This window comes from Brienomyrus brachyistius, chromosome 17, assembly GCF_023856365.1.
Source record: "Brienomyrus brachyistius isolate T26 chromosome 17, BBRACH_0.4, whole genome shotgun sequence".
Lineage (NCBI taxonomy): Eukaryota > Metazoa > Chordata > Actinopteri > Osteoglossiformes > Mormyridae > Brienomyrus > Brienomyrus brachyistius.
In genome coordinates, this window is record NC_064549.1 from 23,409,572 (window position 1) to 23,419,930 (window position 10,359).

The 10,359-nt window shown below is 48.9% G+C and overlaps 2 protein-coding genes across 2 annotated transcripts; both read right to left on the bottom strand.

Annotated features, from left to right (window-relative positions):
• Nucleotides 1–562: 562 nt before the first annotated feature.
• On the bottom strand, nt 563–4,504 carry LOC125711577 (claudin-4-like). Its single transcript, XM_048980641.1, has 2 exons — nt 3,284–4,504; nt 563–1,519 (listed from the first exon to the last, which is right to left on the bottom strand). Exons 1-2 carry the CDS (start codon nt 3,762–3,764, stop codon nt 774–776), a joined length of 1,227 nt encoding a protein of 408 aa, XP_048836598.1. The 5' UTR covers nt 3,765–4,504; the 3' UTR covers nt 563–773.
• A 148-nt stretch (nt 4,505–4,652) lies between these two features.
• On the bottom strand, nt 4,653–5,770 carry LOC125711576 (claudin-4-like). The gene has a single exon (XM_048980640.1). It carries the CDS (start codon nt 5,675–5,677, stop codon nt 5,051–5,053), a length of 627 nt encoding a protein of 208 aa, XP_048836597.1. The 5' UTR covers nt 5,678–5,770; the 3' UTR covers nt 4,653–5,050.
• Nucleotides 5,771–10,359: the final 4,589 nt, after the last annotated feature.

The following is a 10,359-nucleotide window of genomic DNA, read 5'->3' on the forward strand; positions in this document are numbered from 1 at the left end:
TGCACACCTCACTTCCAGCCAGGTGAGATTTTTGCACTTTGGGGCATAGGAATGCGACTTGGTTTCAGTGGGATCAGCATCGTGTCAGTGGCAGCCCCAGTGAGGAGGACACAGCAGATGGGGCGGGGACTCTGTGCTTCTACAGCCATGCGCCCACCAATCAAAATTTCACATTTAAGAAAAACAAAGGGAAGTGAATTCAGCAAGCAGCATAGCAGCCCCAGCACTCGTGACGTCTCTCTCCTTCACACAGCACCTGGGATCGCGTCGTGTTGGAAACAAATACTGATATTGGAATTTTCCAAGAAATAAAAAAATATACCTAAGACGTCTCTCCCTCCAAGTGAATCTCAAATAATCAAAAACCCCATATTTACAACTACAAATATTTTATTTAAAAACATATACAAAAATAAAACAGTAATTATATTTTAATTAACGCATGTTTAACGAGGGAGCCTAACCAAGACAATAAGAGATTTTACTCCCTCGTAAAATGTTATCCTTCTAAAGCGCGCGACACGATCCCTGAGAAACAGCTGGAGAATGACAGCAAACAAGATCGTGAAAAAGAGTTTAATGTCAGATTCGTAATGAAGGTGACACAGTAATCACACATTTAAAAAAAGTTTTACTGTACATGTATAGTGACAATACTATTCTAAATACACATTATTTTCTGATTTACAAAGTATTAAAATGGAGTGAAGACTTAAATCAGGTTATAATAGTAGAGGAACACAGGTCCATGTCCTTATCTGGTCCTTAATCCATTATAAATATGCTTCGTGTCCATGTGGTCTTGGGGCAGATGCTACAGATTTGTTGGGCACATACTGAGCAGGTGAATAGTAGGCCCTGGTTGGCACGTAGCTCCCGCTGTAGACAGATCCCGGATAGGGCTGGTACATGGGGGGGTACATCGGGTATTTGTGCACTGGCTGGTGTGGAGGGCAGGATGAGCAGAGGAAGGAGCCCCCGATGAGAAGCAGACCAGCAGCCCCCCAGCCGATGTACACAGCGGCCCCTATCTCCCTCTTCTGCAGCTGGATGACCATAGGACTTTCGAAGTCAGAAACAGTGGTGACAGCAGACCAGCAGGTAGGGATCAGGCAGATGACACCCGCGATGAGGGCAAAGATCCCGGAAAGGATGACTACCTTAGCCTGGGACGACTCCTTCTTCAGGCAGCTGGTGCACTGTGCCCCGAGGAAGCTGAGGGCGAAGCTGAGGAAGGCGATGAGCATGGAGATGACGACGAGCGCCCGGGCGGCCTGCAGGTCCGGGCTCAGGCTCATGATGGAGTCCTCGATCATGCACTGCATCTGGCCAGTAGCCTGCATCACGCAGCCCATCCACAAGCCATCCCAGACGATCTGGCCCGTGACGATGTTGGCGCCCACGTAGGAGGTCACCCTCCACATGGGCAGACCACAGCAGAGACACACTCCCACTAAACCGATGAAGCAGATCACCTGGCCTGCGATCTCCTTGCCCACACGTCCCATGCCGATGTCGTCTGCTCAGGGGGACGCAGAAGCACAGTCACCGAGGCTTCCAGACACAGCAAGTCGCTCCGCACTGCTGTCCCCAGAATGCAGACCTTCAGGTTAACCAGAATTCCTGGGGAGGGGCTTACTGATGTCATGTGAGCAGTTCACATCCTGCTGGACCGGATTCCTCTGCAGTCAAGGAACTGGTTTTTAGGACAACAACCTGTGAGCCCCTTTTCAGAAAAAGTCCCTTATCTTTCCGAATGCTCGATACGCTCTTACATAAATACCCAGCAGGAAGTGAGAACCTCGCAATAAAACTGTGAGAAACCAACACTGGTTTGTTTATCGTGTGCCAGTCCCCCACCGGTTTAAGCTACATCACTTTACTGGTTTAAATTTCCATATGGTAATCATGCCCTCAGTCATTCCATCACAAACCAGAACATTAAGTACACAGCACAGCCGAAACCTCTGTATAGCGTGACTCATAGGGGAAACTGCTTGCACTGTGCTGAACCTGATATTGATAACAGAATTTAGACATTGACAGCTATACCATCAGAAAAAAGCACCAGTTTGAGGGTACAATCACTTGTCACTGGGGCTGTACCCTCAAGGGTCTAGCTGTAGGTAAATGTACCTTTTAATCTAAGGTACAGAAATTGACTGAGGAAGACTTTTGGAAAATTATGGGTACAATATTGTCATTTGTAAATTGGGGAACAAGACTTCAGGGCCATTTCCATTTTTGGACAGTGGAGATAAAACACGCAAGTGCTTTAAGACCTTTTATTCAACCGGACTGTCGGCTAAGACCGGCACACTAATGTAATCTAGCAGAATGTACGATTAAGTGACATTTCCGAAGGAATAGGTGCGGCTACGCCATCTACCGTACGGCATCGGCAGCACAAAGCACCCGGACGGCTTTCCTCAGTCCAGTATAATGAGCAGTTTTAAACGCAAGCCTTAATGCTATAAAACGTTTCATATTCACTAAAACAGGATAACCCAGCTAATCGCAGCACCGCAGCCTCAGGTTTAGGACAAGTAGTTCGTTACGGTATACGAGCTCAGGGAGGGCCTGAGATGTTGAATGGTTGGACGGCAACATCCTGCCCTTGGGGATAAGCGTGACCGGAGATTTAAAAGGCGTTTCATACGCATTTAGAGAGAACCGTGTCCCAAGGGTTTAAAAACCAAAAATCGCTAGGGAATTCCAGTACAATAAGAAATGCGTTTCGAACCGCGTAAATCAAGAGCTAACATCTTTTCGGCCTCAGGAACATTTGGAAAGTGAACGCGAAAAGTGAAATGAGTAGCTTACTGAACGGAAGCAATGAGTCACTATGGGCAACGCATACCGATACGCGAGCGCCCTCTTCAGAACGCATGGAGAGAGCAATTAGCCGTGTAGGACCAGTGGAAGAACGCATTTGTCTTCCCATCGAGTTGAGGGACCGCAAAGCACACAAGACAGATAAGTTTAAAAGTTTTATTAGGCTAAAAAGTTACAAGTCGATATATATAAAAACCAAGTTCATTAAATGCAATTTTCAGAGCGACAGAAGCGCAACCCGACCCGTTTTGGTCCAGGGGGTGGGTGACCAGCTATGCAAGTCTTTCCCCACTTCCGTCCACCTAGACGTAGGCTCCGGAGTTTGATCGAGCGGCGGAGTACTTGGCTGTGTACGGCCGGCTGTCCTTCTGGGGACACTGACAGCAGAGGAGCCCTCCGCCCAAGAGCAGGAGAGCCGACGCCCCCCAGCCGATGAACAGCGAGGCGCCGAGCTCCCGCCTCTGAGCGTCCGTCACCAAGGGGTTGTAGAAGTCCCTGATGATGGTGTTGGCTGACCAGCAAACGGGTATGAGGCAGAGGATACCGCTGCCGATGAAGAAGATGCCCGCTACAAGGGCGACCTTCGCCTTGGCCGGTCCTTCCTCGATGCAGTTAGTGCAGCGCCCCCCGGCGATGGACAGCAGGATACCGAAGATAGCCACCAGGATGGAGATGACGACAAGGGCTCGGGCGGCTTGTAGGTCCTGCGGGAGCGCCAGCATGGAGTCGTAGACCTTACATTGCATCTGGCCGGTGCTCTGCACCACGCAGTTTAGCCACAGCCCTTCCCACACCGTCTGGGCGGTGACGATGTTGCTGCCGATGAACGCGGTCACTTTCCACTGGGGCAGCGCACAGATCACGATGTCGCCCAGCCACCCGATCGCCGCCAGCGTGATGCCAAAGATCTGCAAACCTGCTGAAGCCATGACTGGTCAAGCACAACCACTCCGCAAAGGTCAACCCTGGATGTCCGTGTCAACTAGGGCGCGGTTACCTCATTATATACATTAGATTGGGCGTGCCTATTAATCACTCCTAATAGGCAAAGTCAGATGTGAATTCGCTCGATCAGACCATTACCTGTATCACTAGAGCGCAAAGCGAAATATGAGCGCAGTGCACTACGAAACCTAAATGAGTCATTAACACACAGTACATCTAAAGGCTTTTTGAATGCGGTTAGCCATCTTTATAATCTGAAATAATGTCCACCAATGCTTGTGTTTGGCCGCTAATTTCGTATTTTTTTGTCTGCTGTACGGGTAACACTTTAATTATGGCGTTAATTAGTCCCTGTGGTCGGCATGTACGCAGACGCGCTAATTAACCCAGGCTAATTTTTAATAATGTTAATATTCATTTTTAAGTTTTATTTTCAATCATATTGTGAACTATGATGCTACGCGACATTAAAACAAAAAGTATTTAAGGAAGGAACGCATTAATTGAAATATTAGATGAGAGTGTTCTTTCGTCTTCGCAAGATAGGGGGCAGCCTAATACCATGAGATAATTGCAAGGTAGTTATGGGTGTAGATTGGAGAGATGAAGGTGAGAGGCGCGCTGCATTGTCGCGCTGCTCCGCCCGAATTGCACCAGTGAAACGCCCAGAGGAATAAACGGCGAAAAACACAACGGAGAAAACGCTAAGGCGTCTGGATTCCGTTAACGGTTATGTAATCTGCGGTGGCCTAATGTCTAGTATTTTTTTTTGTTCGTTTGTATTTAGTTCGTGGCCGATGTGAATAGTTCCATATTTGTGGTCCATTAGTGTAAAATTAATTAAAATAATGAAAGTAAATATTACACAGAGGTAAAATCGCCGTGAACAATTTATTTACAGCATTGTCAGAAAAATATAAAACTGCATATAAATTAACATACAAACCAAGCAAGACAAAAATAGAGACAATACCATGATATAAAACAGGTTTTTTTTTTTGTTTGATTAAATGATTGTTACTCAGTTTCTTGTCTGAACCCACAAAGAGTTGAGAACTCACACCTTCTCTGAAAAGAGACACATACACAGATTGACAGACTATCTCTTACTAACAGCCAACCACAGCGTCGTCCCGGTCTCAGTCCTTGTCACACCTTTTTTTTGGGAATTTGTATTTGCGGACATTGTTGCCGGCAATCTCCGTTTCTTCCTCTTGCGGTCCTCGTCGACGCAGAGCGGCCCGGCGCCCCGACTGCCCTGCTCTCCCTCTCACACCTTCTGGCCCGTGGAGGTCGGCCTGCCCACGGAGTACTTGGCTGCGTACGAGGGCTCCTTGGGGGGACAGCTGTAGCAGAGCAGGATCCCTCCGGCGATGAGCAGGGCGGCCGAGGCCCAGCCGATGTACAAGGACGTTCCCATCTCCCTCTTCATCGTCTGTGGCACCATGGGGTTGTAGAAATCTTGGATAATGACGCTGGCAGTCCAGCACATGGGGATCAGACAAAGGATCCCAGCGATGATGAAGACGGCGCCTGCAGTGATGCAGACCCGCGCCTTGGCCACCTCGTCGTCCATGCAGTTGGTGCACTTGCCCCCAACGACGGCTAGCGTCATACCGATGATTCCTACCAGGATGGCGAGCACGCAGAGGGCGCGGGCCGCCTGCAGGTCCCGCTCCAGCGCCAGCATGGAGTCGTACACCTTGCACTGAGCCTGCCCGGTGCTCTGCACCACACAGTTCATCCAGATTCCCTCCCAGATGATCTGCGCCGTCACGATGTTGTTGCCGATGAAGGCTGACACTTTCCACATGGGGATGGCACAGGCTATGATGACCCCAACCCAGCCAAGCAGTCCCACACAAGTGCCCAAAATCTGGATTCCGGCCGATACCATTGTCAGATGCCTCTGTGACAGGTGTTCTGCTAGAATGAAGAGTCCCGCAGGAGTACTTCTGATGCTCCGTAAGGTTCCTGCGCTAAGGACTGCAGCTTATAAACACATGGGAGAGGCAGGGTGGGGTACCTTCAGCTGACTCCAACGCCCCGGGCTGTGCAGCGTTGCTGCGATTGTTCCCATCTCTCCGTCCTCATGCGCGATCTTCCCAAACCTCCGACAAATCGCGAGTAGCTCCTCTGCGAAGGCGGCCCCTCCCCTCGCCCACTAGCATCCACGCTTCCGCAGTTTCTGCTCACGTCTGTAACAGACGACTCGGTGCCTGGCTTTGGCAGCACTCATGCGGTCTTGAGTTTCAGTTCTTTACTTGCATTTAGATCAAGGCTTAATGAAAAAAATGATCCAAAGTTAAACCGCCGCAGAGTGTCAATGAACCAAATTAGTCCGACAACAAGTGAAGAGGACCCACATTGTCACGAAGTGTGTAAGAGAATCACCAAAGGCACCCAAACAAACCGTGGAGTTTGTCGGCGAAAATGGCCTCACTGGCTTAAGCTGATGAAGTGCTTTGCACAAAAACATGTCCCAGAATTCCCCACAAACGCTCGCGGACGCTTGCTCTGGTGCAAAACAATAATTCTGCAATGTTGATGATCGAAACGTTTTATTGTTTGCTTCTGACGTTTTTAGGGTAACAGAGATGACCACACCGAAATGGAAGCTTGCATAGTGCTATTGGGGGTTCATATACACGCCGCCTCACGCCGCCACAAGTAACTGAACCATCAAGAGAACCAGCTGGCCTAAGCCTTCGAAGTTAACCCTTAAGTCGTCCTTCTCATTTTTTTTAATTTTTTTTTTTTACTTTTAAATTTGTGACTTGTTTGTGTCCTGTCGCTCTGACGTGGGTAATTGCATGGTAAGGGAGGAGACCGTTGACAGCTTGCAAAGTGCCCGATTTCGCTAAGCCTCCAGGCCCAACTGCAGCTGAGCGTTCCGTTTAGCCGCGCATTCTTTAGCTCGTACACATCAGATGGTCTTCGGGCGAAATGAGATCATTTATCTTATTATTGTCGTGCTGCACATTCTTGCCTGTAATTCCTTTAATTGGCTCAGTGAAAAGGATTAGCTGATCAGACAGACGGTACAGTGAACAAAAACACCTTTGTGGCCACACCCATGTGCTGGACTGCCGGCTGCACGCCCATGCGGCGCGTTACGCTGATCACACTCCGGCAAACACAGTAAACAGCCTTAGAGGCAAGAGGATTGCTGTTGACCTCACAGTGAACAGCCTTAATGGAAGGATACTGTCACGGCCTAACACTAAACATCCTAAAAAGGAAGGGTATTCTGATGGATTTACAGTATACAGTCTTAAAGGGAAGAGTATTCTGATGATGTCTCAGTAAACAGTCTTAAATGGAAGGGTATTCTGATGGTGTCACAATAAACAGCCTTATGCCTAGTTCATACTTCACTTTTCCATTACAGTCTGCTTCATACTCTGCAGAGACTTTTGCATACATATTACATTTGTCTGGGGATGCAGACGGTCGCCGTCGGTGCATGGGGACTGCAATGATATTCTACCAGGCCAGCAGACATAGTTATATGCACATGAACAGTTGATGTGCACGGCTGCGCAAAAAAGTTTTCTAGACCCACCGTCTGGGCTGCATGCATACAGTCTGCGCAGATGATGAGCCTGATGACAACATTTACATCACGCGTACTGTGCACAGACTGTAACGGCAGGCGGAACAGGGAGGTATGGATTAGGCTTTAAAAGGAAGAGCTTTGTCAGGGCCTGTCAGTAAATCTGCACTCATCTTTGTGGCACGATCATGGAGCAGAACTCAGAGAAGCAGGGAAGTGAAAAGGAAGGTGACTCTCGCTGGACTCAGGATAATTGACTAATGAGATAATGAGGTCAAGATCTGGCAGAAGCTGGAGCTCAGGCATTCAGACGGCATCGAGGAAAGCCGCCCTGCTTTCAGCTCTCAGCCCCCCTGAACGGCACTTTGCGTGTAGCGCTCCTCATTTCGCACGTCTGCCATCGATAGTGAATTAACGTTGACGACTCTCGATCTCCTGAGGGGAAACAGCCCTCATCTCTAAATTACATTAGCTACACCCGTGGAATGTCGAAAAACAGCATCGGGCCCTGATACGTGCTCACATTCAAGGGCCACAGCCCCAGAACGGAAAGCGCGGTGGGTGCGTGCTGACAGACCTGCTCCCACACATTCATGGAAAACACAACAGTTTGCATGTCCTTTTGTATCCCACACAAATGCCAGGCCAGTCCTAAAACCAAAGTTAATCACATGCACCGCAGACCGTGGGAAATTCATTGACACATTCCTCTATAAAATTGCTACCAGACGCATTAATGTAGTTAAATAATTATTCGCAGCAATAGATTCAGGACACCTGTGGACTAGCAGCAAGTCAGTATAGCTAATTAGCATTAGAAGGTGGCCGTATGCAGCAATATAGGGGAAGAAAAAGCACCAAACTAACCTTGCACTTTCTTTCCGAGCTGCTGGAGAAAGAAGAAGATGTGTTTGGTCAGGTGTGCAGGTCCGTTTGGTCCCAGAACACGTCAGTGTGTTCCCTCGCTCCGTGGCAGAAGTTTGCAGGGAAGACAGATTAAATTAGGCGATGGGGAGGTAAACAATCTGATAGCAGGTTGTGACTGTTGGACTCTTGGGGGGAAAAAAATGCGGAATAATTCTTCTTAAAAGTAGCTTGTTTGTTAAATGAAAGAGAGCACTGTGGGGCAGCCAGAAGAGGGCCAGGATAATAATGGACCCATTTTCCCAAGATGTTCATTAAAAGGTCTCCTTCGCTGACCTGGAGATTGAGTTCCACGCACAGGTATGCTCCAAGGAATTTTCATAATAAGGATCTGAGGAAAGACCTTTTTTCAGGATATCACCTACCCATTGAGAATCTTCTGAGAGCTGCTATTGTGAGGTTCTCCTGTTCTGGGCTCAGTATCCATGATTGAGATTCTTATAGTAAACTTGAAATAAGACCCCTTCAAGTCATGTTACCTGGGGTCACATGGTGCTGTGTGTATGCGTGGGAGGGTGACTTCAGTTAGGCCCCTGGATTATCTTTAATCAGATCCATGTCCCTCAATGCCAGCAGTGGCAGCAAAGGATTGTGGGCCTTGCAGAGAGAACACAGATCTGCCCGAAGGGAGCTGACCAGATTTATGATTGCACCATCACTGGTCAGACATCAAGGCTCTTCTTTTTTTCCTACTGGGCCTGGTTCTGTGGCCCAAACACAGACAGTCACTGTTTGTCTGTGATAGTTAATGGTTCTCATTCAGGTTTGCAGTGTGCGACGTGTGTTTTTATCGGCAGTCATGCCACCAGCAGGTCACACTAGGCAATCCACCTGAAGTTAAGCAGGTTTAGGGTCTGGCTAGTACTTGGGTCGGAGACCAACTAGGAAAGTTGGGTTGCTGCTGGAAGAGGTGTTGGTGTGGCCAACGGGTTAGTCCATCCAGTGGTCTGTGTGGATCCCAGTGCCCCAGTGCAGTGACCAGGACACTGCTGTAAAAATGGTGCTGTTATTCGGATGTAAAAACCAAGATCCTGACTCTCTGAGGTCATACAAGATCACTGAACATCTTTCGAAAGAGTAGGGCTGGTACCCTGATGCACTGCCTAAAATTACCCAACCGTGGCCCTATCAAATCTGGCCTCCTAACCATCCCCTGTATCTAATTGGTGAATTCTTTCCTGCCCCTACTGGCACGGAATGGCTGCCGCCGCATCACCCAGGTAGGTGATACATAGCGGTGGTTGTTGAATTGGCTCCACATTGGCTCTATGAAGTGCTGTAAAAATGTAACATTCATTCTTTTTTTGCTGCTTCAGATCTCATCATGCTTCATCTTACTGTGATGAAGGGGACACATACTGCAGCAAAGGAAATATCAGGAGCCTCGTACCGCGACTTCCTAGACGCTGCAGCACTCAGACACCAGCCCTGCCCTTTGGGCTCTCAACACTTCTGTCCAGACAGTTTTTTTGGCCAGTCAGCGTGACTCAAAGTCATCTTCTTTCAGAAGTTACGGTTACACATGACTTGAGCAGGGCGGGCCTACGCAGGGCTGCCGCCTTATTTGGATTTGATCCACGCACTCGTGCTCTTCTCTCTGACCGTGAAACTCACTCTGGTGGCGAAAACTTTGAGGCGAAGCTGTCGAGTCTGGTGCTGAAATGGATTCCTGACGCCACAGTTCTGTCGGGTCGCCCCGGGTATACCCTGGTCCCTCTGCCCCCGCGCCGGTTCTCGATGACAGATGGCAGGCTGGCAGGAACCTCAAATGGAAGAAAACAGGTTGCGCCAACGCCTGCACCCACAGCAAGGAAAAAGGCGCAGAGAACCGGCTGCAGAGCCACTGCAGCGAGAGTGCACCCGCTAACCCGCTAACCCGCTCTGGGATGACGCTGATGCACTGGAACTGGTCCCACGTCTGATGTTTATTCCCAGCTATGAGACATTTAATCACTGAACGTGAACTGAAGTGAGAGCCAAGAAATATATGACCAATGTTAGCGGACAATGATTGGGTGTAATGACCATGTCCATCACCAGGGGGCGACGTGTTGCTTGTCGTTCAACTTCAAGCGCATGCTGACCTCAATCCTTCTCAC

What these genes read in the sequence shown, in the direction of transcription:
- LOC125711577 (XM_048980641.1), bottom strand. Translation starts at nt 3,764, where the DNA reads ATGGCTTCAGCAGGTTTGCAGATCTTTGGCATCACGCTGGCGGCGATC. An exon ending in CGCTCAGAGGCGGGAGCTCG is followed by an intron (nt 1,520 to 3,283) that starts GCGCCTCGCTGT and finishes CCCCCTGAGCAG; the next exon opens with ACGACATCGGCATGGGACGT.
- LOC125711576 (XM_048980640.1), bottom strand. Translation starts at nt 5,677, where the DNA reads ATGGTATCGGCCGGAATCCAGATTTTGGGCACTTGTGTGGGACTGCTT.